General features: G+C 43.9%; 1 protein-coding gene across 4 annotated transcripts in view; it reads right to left on the bottom strand.

Moving 5' to 3' along the window:
* The window catches only part of LIMA1 (LIM domain and actin binding 1), a 111,117-nt gene that overhangs the window by 55,901 nt on the left and 29,191 nt on the right, over positions 1-26,025 (bottom strand). For all 4 annotated transcript variants that reach the window (XM_063646925.1, XM_054445583.2, XM_063646927.1 and 1 more), the window contains exon 2: positions 18,272-18,413. In XM_063646925.1, the coding sequence (XP_063502995.1) occupies positions 18,272-18,390 (119 nt within the window). In that variant the 5' untranslated portion in view covers positions 18,391-18,413. The remainder of the gene's footprint in view (positions 1-18,271; positions 18,414-26,025) is intronic.

Consider the following 26,025-nt stretch of genomic DNA (forward strand, 5'->3'; position numbering starts at 1 on the left):
TGTTGCTCAGGCTGGAATCCAGTGGTACAACCATGGTTCATCATGGTTCACTGCAGCCTTGACCTCCCGGTCTCAAGCGAACCTCCTGTCTCGGCCTCCTGAGTGGCTGGGACTATATAAGTGCACACCACCACACCTGGCTTAATTTTTTTATTTTTGTATATTTGTTGGGGTCTTGCCATGTTGCCTAGGCTGGTCTCAAACTCCTGAGCTAAAGTGATCCTCATGCTTCGGCCTCCTAAAGTATTGAGATTACAGGCATGAACCACCAGCCCAGCTACTTTCTTTTTTCTTTTCTTTTCTTTCTTTTTTTTTTTTTTTTTTTGAGATGGGATTTCTCTCTGTCAACCAGGCTGAAGTTTAGTAGCGTGATCTTGTCACACTGCAACCTCCACCTCCAGGGCTCAAGTGATCCCACCACCTCATCTTCCTGAGTAGCTGGGACCACAGATGCACACCACACCTGGCTAATTTTTTGTATTTTTCGTAGAGACAGGGTTTCACCATGTTGACCAGGACAGTCTCAAACTCCCGAGTTTAAGTGATCTGCTGGCCACGGCCTCCCCAAATGCTGGGATTACAGGCATGAGCCACCAGGCCCAGCCCCCCAGCCACTTTTAATCTTTAAGAAAACCAGTTCTGGACTGGGTGAAGTGGCTCATGCCTGTAATCCCAGCACTTTGGGAGGCTGAGGTGGGTGGATCGCCTGAGGTCAGGAGTTCAAGACCAGCCTGGCCAGCATAGTGAAAACCCACCTCTACTAAAAAATATAAAAATCAGCCAGGCATAGTGGCGCATACCTATAATCCCAGCTACTCGGGGGGCTGAGGTATGAGAATCGCCCGAACCCAGGAGGTGGAGGTTGCAGTGAGCTGAGATCACACCACTGCACTCTAGCCTAGGTGACAGAGTGAGATTCAAAACAAACAAACCCAAAAAAACAGTCTGCATACCTATTTCTGCCAGCAGTTGCTTTTAATCAACTCTATCAGAAGAAGCTGTAAAGCAGAGCAGACCTCACTTCCTGCAGCTATTCCAGTCATCTGCTCTGATATAATAAGATCCCCGTGGATAAGGTCAAATGCTGAAACAACTGGATAGAGCAGAAAGTCTGGGCTTTAAGCCCCAGTTTTGCTGCTTATTAACTGTGATCTCTGGCAAGTGACTTAATCTCCCTAAGCCTCAGTTTCCTTATATAGAAAGAAGTTACAATCTATTTTCAGGATTGCCGGGAAGATTAAATGTAATCACGTGTAAAAACATTTTGAAATTAGTTAAGTCCATACAGCAATGCATTAATTCCAACATATACATTTCCCCTCCCATATTTATGCCTCTGATATCTTACAATTGTTCTCAGCCAAATGGTTGAGAGATAGTCACATTGCCTGTACATGTTGAATTTAGTATAAGTTATTGTCATTTTAACTCAGTTAAAAGTATTTGATGGTACTACATGGTTTTGTTTGTTTGACACAGAGTTTCGCTCTTGTTGCCCAGGCTGGAGTGCAATGGCACAATCTTGGCTCACTGCAATCTCCGCCTCCCGGGTTCAAGCATTCTCCTAACCCAGCCTCTCAAGTAGCTAAGATTACAGGCATGTGCCACCATGCCCGGCTAATTTTTGTATTTTTTACTAAAGACAGGGTTTCACCATGTTGGCCAGGCTAGTCTCGAACTCTTGACTTCATGTGATCCGCCTGCCTCAGCCTTCCAAAGTGCTGGGATTACAGGCTTGAGCCACGGCACACAGCTATTATTATATGTTTTAAATGCCACTTAAAAATGTCTTTTAAAAGATTATACTATGTTTGGCATTTAAGGAAAAATTATTTTACGTATGCACAAGAGTGATATGTGAGAAAAGTTTGTAATAAGCACTGATCAGTTTAATCAGCATTTTTTCTTAGAGATGCAAAAATAGTGGCATAGCTATAGTTGATGACATCTTAGATTTCATAAATAATTATTTGTTATTACTTTTATCATTTTGTCATTTCTATTACTTGGATTGGAAGACCTCTGAGAAAAAAATTAAAGTCCTTTTCAAGGAGGAACAGGTTTTCTCCATTTAAAGACTAAGTGGTCCAGGTCCAGAGATTTGTGCAGGTACAAGCTGCACAAACAAATCTACAGACCACCCAGACCACCCAGAACAACCTTTTTTTTTTTTTTTGAGTCTTGCTGTTGCCCAGGGTGGAGTGCAGTGGCGCGATCTCAGCTCACTGCAACCTCCGCTTCCTGGGTTCAAGTGATTCTCATCCCTCGGCCTCCCAAGTAGCTGGGATTACAGGCATGCCCCACCACACCTGGCTAATTTTTGCATTTTTAGTAGAGACAGGGTTTCACCATGTTGGCCAGGCTTGTCTTGAACTCCTGGCCTCAAGAGATATGCCTGCCTTGGCCTCCCAAAGTGCTGAGATTACAGGCATGAGCCACCACGCCTGGTCCTAGAACAACCTTAACCTGGCTTCCTCCAGGCCTCTGAGTCATGCATTGAAGTCAGCACCATCATGTGGAGAATCACCATTATGTGCCTCTCCTTGGGCCTGCCTTAGCAGAACTCAGCCCCACCCCTAGAAAAGGGCACTGTTCAAAGGACACTGTCCTCTGCCTAAAGGTAGAATTTCAGAATTCACAAGGCATTTGGAGTAGGAGGTAAAAGAAGAAAAAAAGCAGCCTCAGGCCTGGTGCAGTGGCTCACACCTGTAATCCCAGCACTTTGGGAGGCCGAGCTGGGCTGATCGCTTGAACCCAGAAGTTCGAGACCAGACTGCGCAACACAGTAAAACCCTGTCTCTACAAAAAACACAAAAATTAGCCAGGTGTGGTGCACGCCTGCAGTCCCAGCTACTGGGGCGGCTGAGATAGGAGGATTCCCTGAGCCAGGGAGGTTGAGGCTGCAGTGAGCTACGATCACGCCACTGTACTCTAGCCTGAGCTACAGAGTAAGACCCTGTAGCTTGCCTTGACCTCCAGGACTCAAGCAATTCTCCTACTGTGTCCGGAATTGGTGGGTTCTTGGTCTCACTGACTTCAAGAATGAAGCCGCGGACCCTCCCGGTGAGTGTTACAGCTCTTAAAGTGGCAAGTCTAGAGTTTGTTCCTTCTGATGTTCGGATGTGTTCGGAGTTTCTTCCTTCTGGTGGGTTCGTAGTCTCGCTGGCTCAGGGGTGAAGCTGCAGTCCTTTGTAGTGAGTGTTACAGCTCTTAAGGTGGCGCATCTGGAGTTGTTCGTTCCTCCCTGTGGGCTTGTGGTCTCGCTGGCTTCAGGAGTGAAGCTGCAGACCTTCGCGGTGACTGTTACAGGTCATAAAAGCAGTGTGGACCCAAAGAGTGAGCAGTAGCAAGATTTATTGCAAAGAAGGAAAGAACAAAGCTTCCACAGTCTGGAAAGGGACCAGAGCAGGTTGCCAACGCTGGCTCTGGCAGCCTGCTTTTATTCTCTTATCTGGCCCCACCCACATCCTGCTGATTGGTAGAGCGAGTGGCCTGTTTTGACAGGGCGCTGATTGGTGCGTTTACAATCCCTGAGCTAGATACAAAGGTTCTCCACCTCCCCATCAGATTAGTTAGATACAGAGTATGGACACAAAGGTTCTCCAAGGCCCCACCAGAACAGCTAGATACAGAGTGTCGATTGGTGCATTCACAAACCTTGAGCTAAACACAGGGTGCTGATTGGTGTGTTTACAAACCTTGAGCTAGATACAGAGTGCCAATTGGTGTATTTACAATCCCTGAGCTAGACATAAAGGTTCTCCAAGGCCCCAACCAGAGCAGCTAGATACAGAGTGTCGACTGGTGCACTCACAAACCCTGAGCTAGGCACAGGGTGCTGATTGGTGTGTTTACAATCCCTGAGCTAGACATAAAGGTTCTCCAAGGCCCCACCAGAGCAGCTAGATACAGAGTGTGATTGGTGCACTCACAAACCCTGAGCTAGACACAGGGTGCTGATTGGTGTGTTTACAAACCTTGAGCTAGATACAGAGTGCCGATTGGTGTGTTTACAATCCCTGAGCTAGACATAAAGACTCTCCACGTCCCCACCAGACTCAGGAGCCCAGCTGGCTTCACCCAGTGGATCCCGCACCGGGGCTGCAGGTGGAGCTGCCTGCCAGTCCTGCGCCAAGCACTCGCACTCCTCAGCCCTTGGGCGGTTGATGGGACTGGGCGCCATGGAGCAGGGGGCGGCGCTCATTGGGGAAGCTCGGGCTGCACAGGAACCCACGGAGGCGGGGGAAGGCTCAGGCATGGTGGGCTGCAGTCCCGAGGCCTGCCCCGCGGGAAGACAGCTAAGGCCCGGCGAGAAATCGAGCGCAGCGCCTGTGGGCTGGCACTGCTGGGGGACCCAGTACACCCTCCGCAGCCGCTGGCCCGGGTGCTAAGTCCCTCATTGCCTGGGGCCAGCAGGGCTGGCCGGCTGCTCCGAGTGCGGGGCCCGCCAAGCCCACGCCCACCCGGAACTCCAGCTGGCCCGCAAGCGCCGCACGCAGCCCTGGTTCCCGCTCGCGCCTCTCCCTCCACACCTCCCCGCAAGCTGAGGGAGTGGGCTCCAGCCTTGGGCAGCCCAGAAAGGGGCTCCCACAGTGCAGCGGTGGGCTGAAGGGCTCCTCAAGTGCCGCCAAAGTAGGAGCCCAGGCAGAGGAAGCGCCGAGAGCGAGGGAGGGCTGTGAGGACTGCCAGCACGCTGTCACCTCTCACTACCTCAGCCTTGCAAGAAGCTGAGTCTAAAGACGTCTACCATCGCACCCGACTAACTTTAAAAAATTTTTTTAGTAGATATAGGGTCATGCTATGTTTCCCAAGCTGGTCTCAAACTCCTGAGCTCAAGTGATCCTCCTGTCTCAGCCTCTCAAAGTGTTGAAATTACAGGCATGAGCCACCATGCCCAGCCAAGAAAGGGTATTATATAAAGGGTCTTCCAATCCTATCACTTTTTTTTTTTTTTTTTTTTTTTGAGAAGGAGTCCTGCTCAGTCTCCTAGGCTGGAGTATAGTGGCGTAATCTCAGCTCACTGCAACCTCTGTCTCCCGGGTTCAAGTGATTCTCCTGAGTAGCTGGGATTACAGGTGTGCGCCGCTATGCCCGGCTAATTTTTGTTTTTTTTAGTAGAGACGGGTTTCAGCAAGTTTGCCACGCTGGTCTCGAACTCCTGACCTCAAGTGATCCACCAGCCTTGGCATCCCAAAGTGCTGGGATTACAGGTGTAAGCCACCATGCCCAGCCCCCAATCCTATCACTGTCTAATTTTAATAATCAGATATTAACAAGCATCTCAGTCGCCATGTAGTACTGCTCTGCAATTGAGCAGAACTCTCTAATGGGGTAGGGTAAAAGGATTACCAAAAATTTCTGGCACTTCGTTGACCATAACTAGGAAGAAAGTGGGATTAGAACTGCTGTGATTCAATTGACAAGCTGAAAATATATTTGCAACTTATATTACAGACAAAAAATTAATTTCCCTAGAATATAAGTAACTACTAATCAACAGGAAAATGACAACTGAATAAATAAAAAGGCAGATATAAACACACTGTTCACAGCTGGGTGTGGTGTCTCACGCCTGTAATCCCAGCACTTTGGGAGATGGAGGTGGGTGGATCACCTGAGGGCAGGAGTTGGAAACCAGCCCCGCCAACCTGGCAAAACCCTGTCTCTACTAAACATACAAAAATTAGCCAGGCGTGGTGGCAGGCACCTGAAATTCCAGCTACTAGAGAGATTGAGGCACGAGAATCGCCTGAACCTGGGAGGTGGAGGTTGCAGTGAGCCGAGATTGCACCACTGCACTCCGGCCTGGGTGACAGAGCCAACTCCATCTCAAAAAAACAAAAACAAAAACAAAAACATACAGTTCACAAAAAGAACATCTCATGACTCTTAAACAGAAAAGATGTTCAACCTCAAAATGCAAATTCAAACAATGCTAAGAACATTTTACCTATTAAGTAGGAAAATATTTTCTTTTTTCTTTTTTTTTTTTTGAGACGGAATCTCACTCTGTCGCCCAGGCTGGAGTGCAGTGGCGTGATCTCGGCTCACTGCAACCTCTGCCTCCCAGGTTCAAGTGATTCTCCTGCCTCAGCCTCCCAAATAACTGGGATTACAGGCATGCACCACCACACCCGGCTAATTTTTTTGTATTTTTTAGTAGAGACGAGGTTTCACCATGTTGGCCAGACTGGTCTCCAACTCCTGACCTCAGGTGATCTGCCTGCCTCAGCCTCCCAAAGTGCTGGGATTACAGGCATGAGCCACCACGCCCGGCCGGAAAAGATTTTCTTAAAAAGCTAATATGCAGGGGGTTCCCTTTCTTGGCTTGGAGTCCTTCTCCCTCTGTCTCTGTATGGGGAAGCTGCTTCTTCCTTCTTTCTTGCCTGTTAAACACTCTCCGCTCCTTAAAACCACACACACACACACACACACACACACACACACACACACACACACACACACACACACACACACACACACACGCATACGCACATGCACATGCACACGCACACAGCTAAGATGCAGTTGGGTTGGGTACTCATGCCTGTAATCCCAGCGCTTTGGGAAGTGGAGGCGATAGGATTGCTTGAGGTCAGGAGTTCGAGGCTGCAGTGAGCTGTCATTGTACCACTGAACTTCTGTTTAAAACAAACAAATAAACAAAAAAGGCTAATATGGGACATTGGTGAGGGTATGGGGAAACAGGTTCTGTCTTACATTGCTGGTGGGAAGGTAAATTGGTAAAACCTTTATAGAAGGCATTTTGTCTATGTCTTCTTTAATATCTGCCAAAATTATAAAAGCACAAATGTTATAATTTACCAATTCTTTCTGCTCCCAGAATTTATCCTATAGATACACTAAAAAAAGATTTTCATACTGGATTATTTATCATAGCATTAAATATAACAGCAAAAGACTGAGAACAACCTGAATGTCCATTAGCAGAGGAGTGGTAAATTATAATGTATATGTATAATGAAATACTGTGCAGCAACAAAAAGGACAAAGGGAAGGTGGTAGTGATTGTACAATAATATGAATGTACTTAATGCCACTGAACTGTGTTCTTAAAAGTGGTTGGCCAGGTGCAGTGGCTCATGCCTGTAATCCCAGCACTTTGGGAGGCCAAGGCAGGTGGATCTCCTGAGGTCAGGAGTTTAAGACCAGCCTGGCCAAATGGTGAAACCCCATCTCTACTAAAAATATAAAGATTAGCAGGGCATGGTGGCTCATGCCTGTAGTCCCAGCAACTGAGAGGCTGAGGCATGAGAATCCTTTGAACCCGGGAGGTGGAGGTTGCAGTAAGCTGAGATCACACCACTGCACTCCAGCCTGGGCAACAGAGTGAGACTCGGTCTCAAAAAAAAAAAAAAGTGGTTAAAATGGTAAATTTTATGTTATATACTGTGTATTTTACCACAGTTAAAACAAAACAGTATGCTACTGGCATAAAGACAGATATACAGACCAATGGAACAGAACACACAGCCCAGAAATAAACCCTTACATGTATGGTCAAATAATTTTTTGACAAGGGTGCCAAGACCATCCAGTGGGGAAAGGAAAATCTTTTCAACAAATGGTGCTGGGTAAGCTGGATAGCCACATGCAAAAAAATGAAATTGGACTACCATATACAAAAATTAAGTCAAATGGATCAAAGACCTAACTATAAGAGCTAAAACTATAAAACTCTTGGTTGAAACATAGGGGAAAAGTCTCATGACGTTGGATTTGGCAATGATTTTTTGAAATTTATTTTTTGTCATTTTTCTTTCTTATTCTTGTTTTTCTTATTTTTTCATCTTATTTTAATTTTTTATTATCTTTTGATCATCTCATCATTACAAGATTTGGTAATGCCTTATTGGAATACAACACCAAAAGCACAGGCACAAAAGAAAAAACAAACTAGACTTCAGTAAAATTAAAAACTTTTCTGAGGCTTGGCGTGGTGGCTCACACCTGTAATCTCAGCACTTTGGGAGGCCAAGGTGGGCGGATCATGTGAGGTCAGGAGTTCAAGACCAGCCTGGCCAACATGACGAAACCTTGTCTCTACTAAAAATACAAATATTAGCCAGGTGTGCTGGTGGGCACCTGTAATCCCCGCTACTTGGGAGGCTGAGGCTGGTGAATCATTTGAACCCAGGAGGCGGAGATTGCAGTGAGCCGAGATTGCGCCACTGCGCTCCAGCCCTGGCGACAGAGCAAGACTCTGTCTCAAAAAAAACAAAACAAAAAAAAACAAAAAAACTTTTGCACATCAAAGAACACTATCAACAGGCCGGGTGCAGTGGCTCATAACTGTAATCCCAGCACTTTGGGAGGCTGAGGCAGGTGGATCACTTGAGGTCAGGAGTTCAAGACCAGACTGGCCAACATGGTAAAACCCCATCTCTACTAAAAATACAAAAATTAGCTGGGCGTGGTGGTGGGCACCTGTAATCCCAGCTATTGAGGAGGCTGAGGCAGGAGAATCGCTTGAACCTGGTAGGCGGAGGTTGCAGTGAGCCGAGATTACACCACTGCACTCCAGCCTGGGCGACAGAGCGAGTCTCTGTCTCACGAAGAAAAAAAAAAGAAAAGAACATTATCAACAAACTGAAAAGTTCCTATGGAGTGGGAGAAAATATTTGCAACTCATATTTGAGTTTTAAGTAACAAAAATGAGATAATGTGATACATACTATTCTGCTTCTCCCTTTCTCCATTTCAGAGAGAAATTCAGAGAAGCTGAAATTTTCATTCAAGAAATACTTATTGCTGTCTGCTATGTTCCAAGCACTAGAGAAAAAGTAACGAAAGAAATAACCAAAACAGACATAATATCTGCTCTCAGATGCTTACAGTTTAGACACTAAAAACAGAAGCACACAAATACACACACACACACACACACACACACACACAGTGGTAAGTCCTTTGAAAAAAAAAAAGAACAGGGTATTATTAAATAACAAAGGAACACAATTGAGAAAGGAAGAGGAAATCAAGGAAAGCCTCACTTATATTAATTAGCCTGATTTGATAATTCCACAATGTATTCATGCATTAAAACATCACATTGGCTGGATGTGGTAGTTCATGCCTGTAATCCCAGCACTTTGGGAGGCTGAGGCGAGTAGATCACTTGAGGCCAGGAGTTCAAGACTGGCCTGGGCAACATGGAGAAACCTCGTCTCTATTAAAAAGACAAAAATTAGCCACCAGGCACGTTGGTGCACACCTGTAGTTTCAGCTACTCGGAGACTAAGGTGGGAGGATCGCTTGAACCTGTGAAGAGGAAGTTGCAGTGAGCCAAGATAGCACCACCGCACTCCAGCCTGGGTGATAAAGCAAGACTCTGTCTCAAAAAACAAACAAAAAGCATCACATTGGACCCCATACATATGTAAAATTATTCTTTGTCAGCTAAAAACAAATGGATGAGTATGATGGCTCAAGCCTGTGATCCCAGCACTTCGGGAGGCCAAGGCAGGCCAATCGCTTGAGCCCAGGAGTTTGAGAACAGCCTAGGCAACATGGCGAGACCCCATCTCTAAAAAAAAAAAAAAAACTAGCAGGGCTTGGTGGCATGTGCCTGTAGTCCCAGTTACTCAGGAGGCTGAGGTGGGAGGATCACCTGAGCCCAGGAATTTGAGGATGCAGTGTGCCGTGATGGCGCCACTGCACTCCAGCCTGGGCAACAGAGTGAGACTCTATCTCAAAATAAAATAAAATAAAATAATTTTTAAAAGGAGTGCCTCACTGAAAAAATGACCTGTAGGCTGAGATGTGAAGTTTGACCAGATGAAGTTAGCCAGACAAAAGGAAGGGAGGAAAGCATTCCAGGAACAGAAAAACACCATGCGCAAAGGCCTAAAGGCAAGAAAGTGTCTCATGTATATAGGGTGCACAAAGAACTCCAGTGTTGCAGAAGCTCACTGAGAGGGGAAAGGGCAGGCGATGAGGTGGGAGGCAGGGATGGGCCATGCAGGTCATGCTAAGGACTTTGAACTTAATGGTAGGATGGTCACTGATTCAATTCGTGTTTTTAAAAGAGTGCTCTGGAGTGTGGAGGATGGACTGGAGGGGGCTGAGAATGGAGGTGGCATTAATGAGAGATAATGCTGGCTGGGCTGCAGAGATAATGGCACTAGAGATAAAAGTGAATAGATTTGAGTAGGGTAGTAATGAGATGGGGAAGAGAGAATGATTCCTAGGTTTCTGGCACCTGAGTCAATGAAGTAATGCTTCCTGGGATGAGGAATTGTGAAGGAAGAGCAAATTTGGAAACGGGGAAGATCAAGAGTTCAATGTTAGCCATGTTAACTAAAACATCCATTTGGTGGTAGCAGTGATGAGATGCATGTGTCCAGAGCTCAGAAGAAAGCTCTGAGCTAGTTGTATGCATTTAGGACTTGTGTGCCCACGGATGGTATTAAAGCCACAGGAGTAGATGACATCTGCAAACAGTGTGTAGTGTGAGAAAATGCCTGGAACTCAGTCCTGGAGACTTGAACATTTCAGCAGTCAGAACAAATGATAAGAGAGACTGACAAGGAAGAGACAGAGAGGGAGGAAGAAAATGATGAGACTGCCAGAGAAGCCAAGAGAAGCAAAAATGTGGGACGGAAAAAGTGGTCAGAGTTCATGTAAGATAAAGGCCAAGAAACATCCCTTTGATTTAGCAACACGGAAGTGTTTGGTAATCTTGGCAATCCTCTTTCATTATAATTAATTCACCCATATTCCTTTAATGGGCATTTGGATTGTTTCCAGTTTTCACCATTGCAAATAACGCTTTGGGGAATGTCCTTATAGGTATATTTTTCCCACTTGTACTAATATATCTGTCTAAGAGATTCCCTAAAAGTGAGAATTCAGCTATTATAAAAAGCTGGTGGATTATAGCTATTATAAAAAGGAACTTAGAACTGGCCTTGAACTTGCATTTCCACACCCCTTGGATAATTATCTACAGTATATTACAGCAATAATACAATATATGAAAACTAGAACCAATTGGCAGACAGGTTTATATTTAGCCAACTGTTCTCCAAGGCAAGGTATTTACGTTGTGGTTAGTTGAGTAAATAAGCTCAGAGGTTCCCTTCCCTTTAGTGTCTAATAGAAACATAGATTTAAAAAAAATCAAAATAGTTCTCATCTTTAGCCCTGTCCTTTTAGCATGGAGGCATCTGTAAGACCAGGTGTATACACCAAAGGCTGTCTTAAATCCTCTTTCTCAAACCCCTACTCAAATATCTCCACCTTTTATTTGTAATGAAATTCCTGCTAAATAGTAGATAACAGGGAGAAAGGCTCTACACCACCTCTTTCTTCCAAGTTAGATCCCTGGTACTTTTATATTTTGTACTCTTAGATTGCCACAAGACTGTGACTCAATACTTCTGAATTCAGTGTTCAGGCCTCAGACTTTTCTCAAAGGCCCTTACAGCAACTAGCATTCTTCTGACACAAAATGTGAAGGACACAAAATGGGGGCACCATTTTGAAGATCCAAATCTGAGAAAATAAAACATTTGCAATAAAATTTCTGTAATTAAAATCTTGTTCCTCTTTCCTTCCCAGATTTTTTTTTTTTTTTTTTTTTTTTTGCGGTCCAGCCTCCTTTTCTTCACATAAGGAATTTAATCTTGCAACTGCTCACTAATGCTCAGCTGTGGGGCGGGCAGCTGATGGAGGACGCTAAAATTATCTGGGGAGTAATAACAGTGTCTCAAATTTTTCTAAGGCCAGAAAACAGAGTTCCTGAGCCATGACTCTTGCTTGTATGCCCTCAAATAGAGCAAAGGGAATGCTGAGCCAAAAAGGGAAAACAGAAACTCCCAAGGTTTAGGCAATGTATTTTCTTCTGGAAAAATTTCACCACTAAAATGTTACAGAGAAGCAAAAGAAAAGGAAGTTAACCAGGCCAACTTGAAGGTCAATTTTTTTCTTATTGAAGGAAGAATAGTCACAGAAAACTAAATATGAACGCTCTTTGTTTTTTTTTTTTAAGATAGGTTCTCACTCTGTCACCCAGGCTGGAAGGCAGTGGTGCAATCATAGTTCACTGCAGCCTTGAGCTTCTGGACTCAAGTGATCCTCTCCACCCGGCCTCCTCCTCTTTCCTGGAACTAGGAATGGGTAAAGTTATAACAAAAACAGGAGAAGCTGTGGTAAGGTAGAGGCATGCTGGCAGGGGGTTAGGTTAGGGATCTTCGTGCTGTGTTCATCAATTCCACCATCTTGGTTATGACCTTCAGTCATAATTGCTAATCCTCAAGCTCCTAATCTGCCAAAGGAGTAGGGCAAATGCTAGCCAGATCAGTGGTTTCAAGCTCTGCTAGCTGCAGAACCCTCTCTTCAAATGCTGTCTTACGTAGAACCTAACCTTTACAAGGGATCAAAGCAGGATCGCTGGAATGGAAAATCTAAAGGGCTGGGCCTGGGATCTGGGCCTGGGTTTAGCCCTTAGGGTGTTCCAATTGCTGGAGAACTGGCCCTGAGATTCCTCTGAAGACCGCAATTAAGATAGTTTAAAAACTACCAGGCTAGATTCTCTTTAATTCCAAAAATGTATGAGTCAAACAAATTCCACCCAAAGAGTCAACTGTTATCAAATGAAGGATCATATTATGCTGAAGTCAGTGGTGAGTGAAACCAAAGCTAGCTATTCAAATGGACATATCAATAGGAACTTCTTACCTCAAATTTAATGACTGTTATAGAGGCTTAGTCAGAGAAATAAGCCTGCAGCTATAAAGGACCATGGGACACAAGCTCTGATGCTAGAAAAAGTACTCTTCTATACATATAAACACAAAATGCACTGTTAACAATTAGAAAGTAAAGCTGACTTATCTACAAACATCAGCTAGATTAAGCTTCCTCCAAACACTTTCATATTAATCTCTGATCAGAGACCTCCTAAGTTTTCCTACTGTTTTTAGCTAGGCTTGTATAGGACTCACTATTTGCAAACCCCATACTATAAAGCCACTAGGTGTTGGAAACAGACATTAGTATATGCTTTGTGGAAAATAGTCCTGTAGTCTACAGCCATACCACCCTCAACGCACCTGATCTCAACTGATCTCAGAAAATAGTCCTGCAGTCTTCTCTGGGAAGCTACAGTGAGTGAACCTTACAAACCTTAAGTAATATTAGCAACGTGTTTCCACTGAGTATAAAACCTAGAACAGAAATCCAGGCTGATTCCCTGGTTTTCACTCCTTTCAGTATACACCACCACCTGTCCTACTTCTATGCCTTTACCTCCTGTTGCTCCCCTTCCTCTGGAATGTCTCCAGCATTCTCCAAACCTACCAAATAACTCTATTCATCTTTCCAAACCAGTTCCATATGTTAAGCCCATCAGAAGAAAAATATGTGACAGGAACAAACTCAAATATTAACTTGAGCAGGTTACTTCCTTTACCTCAGTTTTCTCAACTATAAAAGAGGGGTAAAGCCCCTTCCTCATATAGTTTTTGTTAGGATTCAAAATAGTATATATTTTATATATTTCTTTTTTTTTTCTGAGACAGAGTCTCACTCTGTTGCCCAGGCTGGAGTGCAGTGGCGTGATCTTGGCTCACCACAACCTCTGCCTCGAAGGCTCCAGTGATTCTTCCACCTCAGCCTCCCAAGTAGCTGGGATTACAGGCGTGCACCACCACCGCCCAGCTAAATTTTTGTATTTTTTTGTATTATTATTATTTTTTGAGACAGAGTCTCGCTCTGTAGCCCAGGCTGGAGTGCAGTGGCGTGATCTCAGCTCACTGCAACCTCCGCCCCCCGGGTCCCGGTTAAGCAATTCTCCTGCCTCAGCCTCCCGAGTAGCTGGGATTACAGGCATGGGCCACGATGCCCAGGTAATTTTTGTATTTTTTAGTAGAGACAGGGTTTCACCATGTTGGCCAGGCTGGTCTTGAACTCCTGACCTCGTGATCTGCCCGCCTCAGCTTCCCAAAGTACTGGGATCACAGGTGTGAGCCATTGCGTCCAGCCATTTTTTTGTATTTTTAGTAGAGATGGGGTTTCACCATGTTGGGCAGGCTTGTCTTGAACTCCTGACCTCAAATGATCCACCTGCCATGGCCTCCCAAAGTGCTGAGATTACAGGCATGAGCCAGCATGCCCAGCCAAAATAGTATGTGTTTCTATCAAGGGTCTAGCATGGTGCCTGGCACACTGATTGTAATTAATGGGTTCAGGATTGACAGTTTTGCAATCCTTTCAGCCTTCATGGAGAAAAGACAGTGAACCCAGTATACCATGAGAAGGACCTGTGAGATCCCTCTGCACTTTCTCTCTGCAAGATTAAGAAGGCCCTAAAGATGAAGACTTTTCCAACTTCTTAACTCTCCTTAGTGCTACTATAGGACCCAAATCCTAATGAGAACTGGCTGGGCTGGACAATGACAGAATAGAGTTGTGAGAAAGGCACTGGGGAAGAGGTGAGAACCTCACTGAAGTGACTGAGTTGGGCAAGGAAGAAAGTGAGGCCAGGAAGGGGACTGACATCCAGGGCTGGGTGTCCTGGTGAAGTCAAAACACAGGGTCACTGGGAATAAGAGTTAAACAAGTGGAAAAACAGGAGGCTCCAATCAAACAGTAGGTTCTCCAAATGCACCATTTCAGAGAAGGATTCTGAGTGATGATAGGTTGAGACTGGAGGCAGAGGCATGGGAGACAACATGCAGGTTGCAGAAACAGGGAAGATCAAGAAATTATGAGTCCAGGTTGGGTGCAGTGGTTCACACCTGTAACCCCAGCACTTTGGGAGGCTGAGGCAGGAGGATCGCTTGAATCCAGGAGTTCAAGACCAGCCTGGGCAACATAGTGAGATGCTGTCTTTACAAAAATAAAAAATTAGATGGGCATGGTGGTGCATGCCTGTGGTCCCAGCTACTTGGGAGGCTGAGGCAGGAGGACTGCTTGAGCCCGGGAGGTCGAGTCTGCAGTGAACCATAATTGCACCACTGCACTTTAGCCTGGGCGACAGAGTATGACTCTGTCCCCCCCCCCCCAAAAAAAAAAAAAGAGAGAGAGAGAGAAAGAAAAGAAATTATGAGCCCAAAGTATCAGACAGGTCACTGATGTGGACCCAGTGATTCTTCAGTGAGGACACCATTGGTGCCAATGGCCCTGGGGGACATTTAGACACGTGTTAGAATCTTGTTGGGTTTTCTCCCCTATCACTTTTTTTTTTTTCTTTTTTGGTTGTCATAATGTCATGGGTTCATTTAGAGGAGGGCATGATGATGAATATCCTGCACGGGGAAGATCTGCCTTACCCCAAATGCTATAGCACCCCCAGTGAGAAACACTAAAAAAAAAAAAAATGATGCTAGAAGCCAGCGTCCCCTGGAGGCTGGGACGCCACTGCAATGAAGGGGAGGATAAGAGTGCATTATAGTTAGATGTGAGCCTGAAAGCACATGTCTAGAACTTCAGAAGCAGGCATGAGAAACAATGAATGGGAAACAGTATTGAAGATATAGAAGAGTAGCAACCCTGGCCCCCAAAATATTTCAGGGAAGCATGTGCAGAAGGAGCAGGCAGCCAGGCCAGGCGTGGTGGCTCACGCCTGTAATCCCAGCACTTTGGGAGGTCAAGGTGGGCAGATCATGAGGTCAGGAGTTCAAGACCAGCCTGACCAATATGATGAAATCCCATCTCTACTAAAAATACAAAAATTAGCCAGGCATGGTGACATGTGCCTGTAATCCCAGCTACTCGGGAGGCTGAGGCAGGAGAATCGCTTGAACCCAGGAGGCGGAGGTTGCAGTGAGCTGAGATTGCACTGTTGCACTCCAGTCTGGGAGACAGAGCGAGACTCCATCTCAAAAAAAAAAAAAAAAAAAAAAAAAGAAAGAAAGAGCAGGCAGCCACTGCTCAAACACAGAATGCATGTCATGCATGTCAAGGGAAAGCCAAGTTTAGTTAAAGACAGGTGGGGCTAAGAAGGGTGAAAAGGGTAAGAAGGTGGAGCAGTTTCTCTGCAGAACAGGGAGTTTCCAAGTCCCATAATCACATCTCAACACCGTCTGATATCCTTCCCTTTCCCTCTATTCCTGTTTCCCCTTGACCCCCAACAGCTTTCACTTGGGTTCCCAAGAGAGCCTCATAAATTGTCTCCATGTTACCAATCTCTCAACTTTCTAATATAGCTTTACACTGTTGCCAGAAGGCTCTTTCTAAAATACCAGTCTGATCATGTCACTCTCCCCACATGAAAACCAATTGCATTCCCTGGTTTTCTTACTAAATCCTAACCTTAGCAGAGCATCCGAGGTCTTCCATCTGGCCCTAAATGAATTACACCAGTTCCTTCTCCCTTTTGTATTTTTCCATGCCAGACTGCTTGCTTTCATATTCCCTTTATTCATGTTCGGCTTCCATAATCCTTTGCTTCAATCTCCTATCTTAGACTCGACTCATTCTACTTCAAGCTCACTGCTTTGACTCCACAAGTCCATCCCTTCCACTACCAGTGCTTCTTAAACTTCCCTGAAGGTAAAAATTACCCAGGATACTTGTTAAAAACATAATTTCCTGGACTCTATCCACACATACCAAATCAGAATATAGGATGATTTTAAAACATGTCCAGGCCGGGCACAGTGGTGCGTGTCTATAGTCCCAGCTACTCAGAAGGCTGAGGTGGGAGGATTGCTTGAGCCCAGGAGTTTGAGGCTGCAGTGAGCTGTGGTCACACCACTGCACTCCAGCCTGGGTGACAGAGTGAAACCCTGTCTCAACATTTTTTTTTTAATTAAAAAAAATTAAAATGTCCAAAAAATTCTGACATTCCTCCTATCAGAGAAGGTGGAGTCAAATTGCCCTTCCCCGAAATGAGTCAGCTTTAGTGACTCACTTCTAATGAAGTGAATGTGGTAAAAGTGATACTGTATGACTTCCGAGGCTAGGTCATAAAAAGCAACACAACTTTGAACTCCCTCTTTTGTTCCCTCCTTCCCTCTGTCTCTGGATGCTTGCCCTGGGAACTGAGCCACCAAGCCAAACAGCCACATGGAATGGCCATGTGTAGGTGTTCCTACCATGGCCCCAGCTGAGATCCCAGATGACAGCATCAACCGCCTGACTTGTGAGTGAGCCAGCCTTTTGATGATTACGGCTCCCAGCCTTTGGGCCACCCTGGCTGATGCTAAGTAGAGCAGAGATCCTGCCCAAACTCGAGATTCAAAAGCAAAATAAATGCTGGAATAATAATAATAATAATTATTATTATTATTATTATTATTATTATTATTTAAGACAGAGTCTTGCTCTGTTGCCCAGGCTGTAGTGCAGTGGCACGATTTCAGCTTACTGCAACCTCCACCTCCTGGGTTCAAGCAATTCTCCTGCCTCAGCCTCCTGAGTAGCTGGGACTACAGTACAGGCACGTGCCACCACGCCCTATTAATATTTGTATTTTTAGAAGAGACAGAGTTTCACCATGTTGGCCAGGCTGATCTTGAACTCCTGACCTCAAGTGATCCACCCGCCTCGGCCTCCCAAAGTGCTGGGATCACAGGCATGAGCCACCGCGCCTGACCGGATGTGTTCTAATAAAGTTTTATTTACTAATCAGCAGCCAGTGGGCTGTACTGTGCCTGTGTAGGTTGCACTTTTCAGCAGAACTTCGTGCAATGATGAAATGTTTCTGTGCTGTTCAATACGACAGTCACCAGCAACAAGTAGTTACTGAGCACTTGAAAAGTGATAAATGCAGCTGGTAAACATTTAAAACTAAATTTTAAATGTTATTTAATTTTAATTAACTTAAACTGAAATAGCCACCTATATAGTGGCTACCACATTGGAAAGTGCAGGTATAGAGAGTGCTTAACGCACCATTCAACCAAATCAAAACTTGCCTCAAAACTCATCTCAACCAGAAAGCCTTCCTGACGAGCTCCTGTCCGTGTTGCTCTGTCTCTTATTCTGTACCTAATTCTCACTCCTATTCATTTTAGACTTACTGATATTTTGCTTTATAATTATTTCATAATTATCTTTTTAAAAATAATTTTTGTATCTATAACTGTTTCTTCCACAAACTAAACAAAAATTCAAAGAACAGAATGTATCTTCTGATTATTACCCTCCTCCTCCTTCTCCACAGTGCCTCATATAGTGTTTAAAATCCACGAGGCGCCCAATAAAATTATTTTACATGATGTACTTCCTTCACCAATTTCCCTGACAGGTGGCAATGTGTGCTCCAGACAGATGGTCCTTTTGGACCAGGATCAGCACTTACTTGGAGAATATTTCCACAATAGCCGATGACTTGTTCTTGTTGACAAGAGAAAGTTCTTTGGCTGTTACCCTCAATGATAGTGAGGTCCATTGCCGTCTATTAAATGGAGTTGATTCCATCTTGTCTACAGACACTGAAATACCTATGCAATAAAGAAAGTCAGAACATTAGACACAGAAGAGGATTCTCCAGCATCCAAGGATTGGCAGTGGTGTGGTAGAGCCCTAAACTTGCAGACCACACTCCTCCACTGTTCTCCCGCAAACTGTGTAACCTTAGTCAAATGATCCAATATCTTTGGGTTGTGGTTTCTTATAAAAGGAGGCTACACCAGATGACCTTTAAGGTCCCTTCAAGTTCCATTTTATGACTGATCCCACTGTGCAAACATCAATCAGCCTTTCCCTGAACTGAAGTCTGTTCCAAAGTCAAATTTGGAGTGAAATGTTTCCCTCTTCTGAATTACATCCCAGGGGAGGTACAATCAGCATCTCAGTAGAACCAGGTCCAAATTAGTTTCTACCTACATTCAAGTTTCTTTTGGCTGCCCTCTCTCCCCAAGCTCTGCAGCACTGGCCACTCAGTGCCAGGGAGAGAGCTGGGGGCACAGCGTGGTACAATAGGAAGAGCAGGGCTTTAAGGTGAGACAGACTTCGGGGAAATCCTAACTTTGTTACCTTGAACATATTACGTAATATTTTCCATTTCACTTTCTTCAGCTAAAAAATATGGATAATATCTATCCTTAGGAGGTTTTGATATAGATTTAAGGAGATAATATATTTAAAATACTAGGTATGTTACAGTAGTATTAAGAGCATTTTAAGTATAATTATTATCATTGACTCTTGTTATAATTCTCATTTTAAAGCCCTTATCAAGGAGAAGTATAACGTACTTTAAGTTCAGGAGACAAACCCTCTTTTCTAACATCCCTTTCAGCCAAAGAATACATAAAGCCATACCCTTGATATCACCTAGTCCCTACCCATTAATCTGGATCGTTTGGTTATTTTGCCCCACTAATTACCAAAGGAAAGGAGTTCCAACCTTTGTCCAGAAGAGGTGAGATTAGAAATGAGTCAACAGTTTCCTTATCTGAAGAGTGAAAAATATAAAGTACCACTTTGTTTCTGATACAGGAGTCTTGAAAACTAAAAAATAATAATAATAAAGTACTGCTAATTCACAGCTTACCAGAAGTAAAAGAAAAATAAAGTACTACTTGCAGCTCTTGGCAACCGAAGAGCATAACTGATCTGGTAGAATGTATGGTTCATCAGGTACTGCTTTCAATAACCTTGACAACTGTAGAACACAGAGGGTATTTAAATCCAGCAACTCAAGCTGCCATTTCACATTAAAAGTCCTGGGTCAGCTGGGCATGGTGGCTCACACCTGTAATCTCAACACTTTGAGAGGCCGAGGCGGGTGGATCACTTGAGGTCTGAGGTCAGGAGTTTAGGACCAGCCTGACCAACATGGTGAAATCCTGTCTCTACTAAAAACACAGAATTAGCCGGGAGCGGTAGCGCATGCCTATAATCCCAGCGACTTGGGAGGCTGAGGCAGGAAAATTGCTTGAGGCAGAGGTTGCAGTGAACCGAGATTGCACCATTGCACTCCAGCCCGGGCAACAAGGGCGAAACTCCGTTTCAAAAAAAAAAAAAAAAAGGTCCTGGGTCAGACATGGTGGTTCATACCCGTAATCCCAGCACTTTGGGAGGATGGCTTGAGGCCAGGAGTTTGAGACCAGCCTGGGTAACATAGCAAGACCCCCTCTTCTCTACAAAAAATTAAAAATTAGCTGGGCGTGGTGGCACACACCTATAGTCCTAGCTACTAGGCCCAGGAGTTGGTGGCTACAATGAGCTATGAATTGCGCCACTGAACTCCAGCCTGGGTGACAGACCAAGATGTTCTCAAAAAAAAAAAAAAAAAAAAGTCCTGTGATGCAGAATAAGCAATGGACAATTCTAAAAGACCACACTACTACTGTTCCACATGTAATATTTGTTCTTCCAATGAAATCCTTGTCGGAAAATAATACTAGTTTTGTTAATATGTTTTAATCCTCGTGTTGGAAGGCATAGTATGCCCTTTAATGGTAAGGAGCTCTGGGTTAGAGACAGATAAGTCTAAGTGGGAATGTTGGCCTCACCACTTAATGAAAAGTTTCCCTAAAACTTGGATTTCTCATCCATAATAATAGCATTTACTTCACAGTATTCTTATGAGAAATAAATCAGATATAGAAGAAAAGACCCTGATACAGAATAAGTAAGCAATAAATGTTACTGTTTAGTGTTTTTAATGTTTTCTTTTCTTCCTGAACAAAATAATCGTAATTCTATATATGTACTTTGCAATAAACTGGAATGTACCAAATAATACATGATACCTATTTGTCTATCTGGTATTAAACTGACAGACTCACCAAACAATGCCAGCCCCTTCTCTAAGATGAAAAAGACACAGAAGCAACAAACATTTCAGCTAAACTTAACTATATAAAACTATCATAGTTTTTTTTAAACTCTGTAAGGCAAGTTAGGAAATGCTAATGAATGCTTTAAGATATTATTTGGTAGAAATATACTACCAATATAGGTGTGGGTATAAATACTGTCAGTTCTTCCATAAAGATCAACTCTGGATCAAAAGAAAAAAAAATATACAAGATACATTTGCAGGCCAGGCATGGTGGCTCACACCTGAAATCCCAGCACTTTGGGAGGCCGAGGCAGGCAGATCACTTGAGGTCAGGTGTCCAAGATCAGCCTGACCAACATGGTGAAACCCAGACTCTACTAAAAATACAAAAATTAGCCAGGTGTGGTGGTGCACCCCTGTAATCCCAACTACTTGAGAAGCTGAGGCAGGAGAATCACTTGAACCCTGAGGCAGAGGATGCAGTGAGCTGAGATCATGCCACTGCACTCCAGCCTGGGTGACAGAGTGAGTGAGACTCCATCTCAAAAAAAAAAAAAAAAAAAAAAAGGTATGTTTCTAAAAAAGGAAAAGGATTTATTATTTGAGATACCGAGCATGATAAAGAAAAAAAAGGTTAACTCCCAAGTCTAAGTCCATGGTTTTGATTACTCCCAGCCAGAAAGTTAAGAAAAGTCAGAACATCTATTTTGTATACAGCTAGGAGAGGCACACCTTACACTCAGGGAATGAGATGACTCTCACCCTGACCACACTTGTCTTCACAGAAGCATAATGTTATTTCTTAGCAATGTGATTAGTACCTATGAAACAGATAAAGGTGAGAATCAATACACGATTTTTGATAGACTCTGGTACCAGGTTATTGAATAACCACTTCCTATGAGACGTAGGGAGATGTCCCTGCCTGAATGGTGTACATAATCTACTGTGCTTGCTGACATACACACAGATATTTATAGTACAAGACAGAATGTGGTTAAGAGGCTACACGTGGTCTAGGAATACAAGACCTGATTTTCTGGCTTTGTGAGAGAGAAAGGAAAAGATATCAGATGACTTGGGACTTACAGAATGGGCAGGATTTCATCAAAGTGAAGGCAGGAGGAGGAAGGAGGAGAATAGCATTAGCACCTTTGGGGAGTGAGTTAAACTCTAGGTGCCAGAGAAGTTGAAGACAGACAAGAGTTGGCCGGGTGTGGTGGCTCACGCCTATAACGCCAGCACTTTGGGAGGCTGAGGCAGGCGGATCACCTGAGGTCAGGAGTTCGAGACCAGCCTGCCCAAGATGGCGAAACCCCATCTCTACTAAAAATACAAAAAATTAGCTGGGCGTGGTGGCACGCGCCTGTAATCCCAGCTACTTGGAAGGCTGAGGCAAGAGACTCGCTTGAACCTGGGAGGCGGAAGTTGCAGTGAGCCAAGATTGCACCACTGTACTCCAGCCTGGGAGACAAGAGCCTGACTGGGAAGAAAACCACGCTAAGGAGTTTGGGCCATATTCCAATAGTGGGAAGAAATAATCCGTGAGTGATCGGAGATTAGGTCTAATCTTAATGTGCTATTTACTTAGCACATGCATGGTTTTTATAACAAAAAAAATTTCTGAGCCTCAATATCCACACCTGTAAGATAAGATCGCTGTAGTGGATTAACCACAGTCTCTCTGGTGGAACATAGAAAGTTTCTGAAAAAGCATGTAACATGACTAACATCATATTTTAAAATATTATTCAGCAGTGGTGTGCAACTTGCTAAGAGGAAAAAAGACTGTAGTCTAAATTACTAGTCAAGAAGATCCTAAAACTAAGTGAGAGGTAATCAAGGTTTAAATTCATAAATTAACTAGGGTAGGTGGAAATGGAAAAGTGGGAAGAGAGAAATTGACAGTTCTTAGAATAAAATGAACTTAGGGTAAAAGAGAATCAAAGCTGGCATCATCAAACCTGAATGATGGAAGGCTGTTGATTCCATTAACAGAGACAGTAAATATAGAAAGAAGAGGGAAAATGATGAGTGTTGATTTACACATGTTGAGACATACATCTCAGCAAGAGAAATCCAAATGATATACAATAGGAAACTACAAATTCCAAGCTAAAGTTAGAAATCCGACTCTTGGAAGATTTTAAGACACTAACTTTGTGCTTTGCATATATGTCAATCCTCACAATCATTCTACAGGATTGGTTTTATTGTCTTATATTTATGGTAACGAAATTGAGATTCAGACATATTAACTTTACAAAGATCACTTAGCTATAAAGTAGCAGAGCTGGGATTCAAACGCATATTCTGTTTGATTCCAAAGTCCATTTTCTTTCAACTACAATTAATGAAGAATGATTAAAACCGCCACTTTTAGCCAATGTAGAAAACCAGGTAGAAAAATCCCTGAACCACTTAGCTGAAAACCCATACAAATTATTTTTCAGTAAGAGAATAGTGGTGAGTATCTTCCCAGAGTGGTGAATATCAGAGATAATCATTCCTGCTTTCAGGGAAACTTAAAAGTTATCCTGGGCCCACTTGGAATACCCTCCATTGTAGTAACTGGCTTTCATTGGCCTGCATTAAAGGTGTGGTATTGGGGCTGGCACGGTGCCTCACGCCTGTAATCCCAGCACTTTGGGAGGCTGAGGCAGGCGGATCACCTGAGGTCAGGAGTTCCGGACCCAGTCTGGCCAATGTAGCAAAACCCTGTCTTTACTAAACATATAAAAAATTAGCCAGGCATGGTGGCAGGCGCCTGTAATCCCAGCTACTTGGGAGGCTGAGGCAGGACAATTGCTTGAACCCGGGAAGCAGAGGTTGCAGTGAGTCGAGATCATGCCATTGCACTCCAGCCTGGGCAACAGAGTGAGACTCTGTCTCAAAAAAAAAAAAAAAAAAAAGAAAGAAAGGTATATTATCTCTCCCCACTCACACACAGTCTCTCTCACATATGAGTTCCATTTTCAGACTTTCAGACTCCAAAACCCATTCTCTTCAGTCATATGCATTCTACTACCACATGAACTGTGGAGGAAGAACTGCTGGATTGGAAGACAGTTGGCTGCAAGAGTTAAAGGAAACATATAACAAAAATAAACACAGGTTTTTAGCTTCGGAAACTAGAAGGATCGTCGCATGACAAATAAATGGTATACATAGAAAGGGGAACAGTTTGCTGAGAAGGAAGATGCCTTCAGTTTCAGATACAAATGGTAGATTTCTTTCATTAAGAAAGTAGCTTGGAAATCAAGTAACCAAATCCCCTTTTTTACAGTGAGGAAACTGAGACGTGTAAAGGTCCAATCATTTTCCAAAGTCACCAGCTGGTTAGTATTAGAGCTAGAGTTCTAACTCCCAGGATCAATGTTCTTTTATCAAACCAGGTAGCTTGAGATGAGCCACTAAACTGTCCTAGGGTAAGCTGTAGCTTGGAGATAAAGATCTCTCGAATAAAGGTCCTTGAAAAGTTGAAGAGTGACTCACTGGGAAATCTGCCCCAGGTATCTGCTTCCTCAAGCTATTGCTTAGGGTGAGGCCGGTAACTGCTCCAAGAAACCTATTCTAATAAATTCATTTACAGACTCTCCAGACCAAGGAAACTGTCTCTCAGAAACCAGGCTTGGACAAAAACAGCCGGGCGCGGCGGTTTATGCCTGTAATCCCAGCACTCTGGGAGTCTTAGGTGGGTGGATCACTTAAGTTCAGGAGTTTGAGGCCAGCCTGGCCAACATGGTAAAACCCTGTCTCTACTAAAAATACAAAAATCAGCCAGGCGTGGTGGTGCATGCCTGTAATTCCAGCTACTCAGGAGGGTGAGGCAGAAGAATTTCTTGAACCCGGGAGGCGGAGGTTGCAGGGAGCCGAGATTGTGTCACTGCACTCCAGCCTGGGCAACAGCACAAGACTTGTCTCAAAACAAATACAAAGGCCGGGCGCGGTGGCTCACTCCTGTAATCCCAGCACTTTGGGAGGCCGAGGCGGGCGGATCACGAGGTCGGGAGATCAAGACCATCTTGGCTAACACGGTGAAACCCCGTCTCTACTAAAAATACAAAAAATTAGCCGGGCGCGGTGGCGGGCGCCTGTAATCCCAGCTACTTGGGAGGCTGAGGCAGGAGAATGGCATGAACCCAGGAGGCAGAGCTTGCAGTGAGCCGAGATAGCGCCACTGCAGTCTGGCCTGGGAGAAAGAGCCAGACTGCGTCTCTAAAAACAAAAACAAAACAAAACACACACACACACACAAACAAAACCAAAAAAAAAAAACACCAAACCAAACCAAACCAAAAAATAAATGAGCTGGCCCTGCAACCAGCCCTCCCCAAGCCACTAATAAAATCCTGTTCTTATATATCCGATCTCAGTGGCCTCCTCTCTTTTTTTTCTCCTGAGACGGTTACTTATTCAAGCTGTATGGCTTCCTGAACATAGCCTCAAAAAATTAGAACAAAGTAAAAACTACAAACTCACTTATGAAGAAAAAATGGGCCACATGTGGTGGCTCATGCCTGTAATCCCAGCACTTTGGGAGGCCGAGGCAGGCAGATCACATGAGCTCAGGAGTTTGAGACCAGCCTGGGCAACAGGGTGAAACCCTGTTTCTACAAAAAAAAAAATACAGAAAACTATCTGGGCATGGTGGTGTGTCTGTAGTCCCAGCTACTCAAGAGGCTGAGGTGGGTCACTTGAGCCTGGAGGTTAAGGTTTCAGTGAGCCGTGATCACGCCACTGTACTCAACCTGGACTATAGAGCCAGACCCTGTAAAAAAAAAAAAAAAAAAAAAAAAAAAAGAAAAGAAAAGTAAAGAAAAGAAAGAAAAGAAAAGAAAAGAAAGAAAAGAAAGGAAAGAAAGAAAAGAAAAACATTATTTCTAAGAAATAGATTGTAGAGTTTTAAAGTTTTTCTACCAACATCTCTTCCCAATTTGAATGTCATCAGGTAAAAGGGAGCAATTAAAAGAAAAAAAAAAACCTAAAAAACTTCAAGTTGCAAAGGGAATTTTAAATAAAAGCAACATGAAATACATTGCTACATAATGTTTTTTCAGAAAATTACATTTCTAAGTTTATATGTGTGTACAAAAATAGTGACTAAATTCACATTCTTGAACATTTTTTGGAAGTTAATAGTTATTTATTTATTTTTTTGAGATGGAGTCTCACTCTGTCGCCCAGGCTGGAGTGCAGTGGCGCAATCTCGGCTCACTGCAACCTCCGCCTCCCAGGTTCAAGCAATTCTCCTGCCTCAGCCTCCTGGGCAGCTATGATTACAGGCACGTGCCACCACACTCGGCTAATTTTTTTTGTAT

The sequence above is a fragment of the Pongo pygmaeus genome, chromosome 10 (genome assembly GCF_028885625.2).
Source record: "Pongo pygmaeus isolate AG05252 chromosome 10, NHGRI_mPonPyg2-v2.0_pri, whole genome shotgun sequence".
Lineage (NCBI taxonomy): Eukaryota > Metazoa > Chordata > Mammalia > Primates > Hominidae > Pongo > Pongo pygmaeus.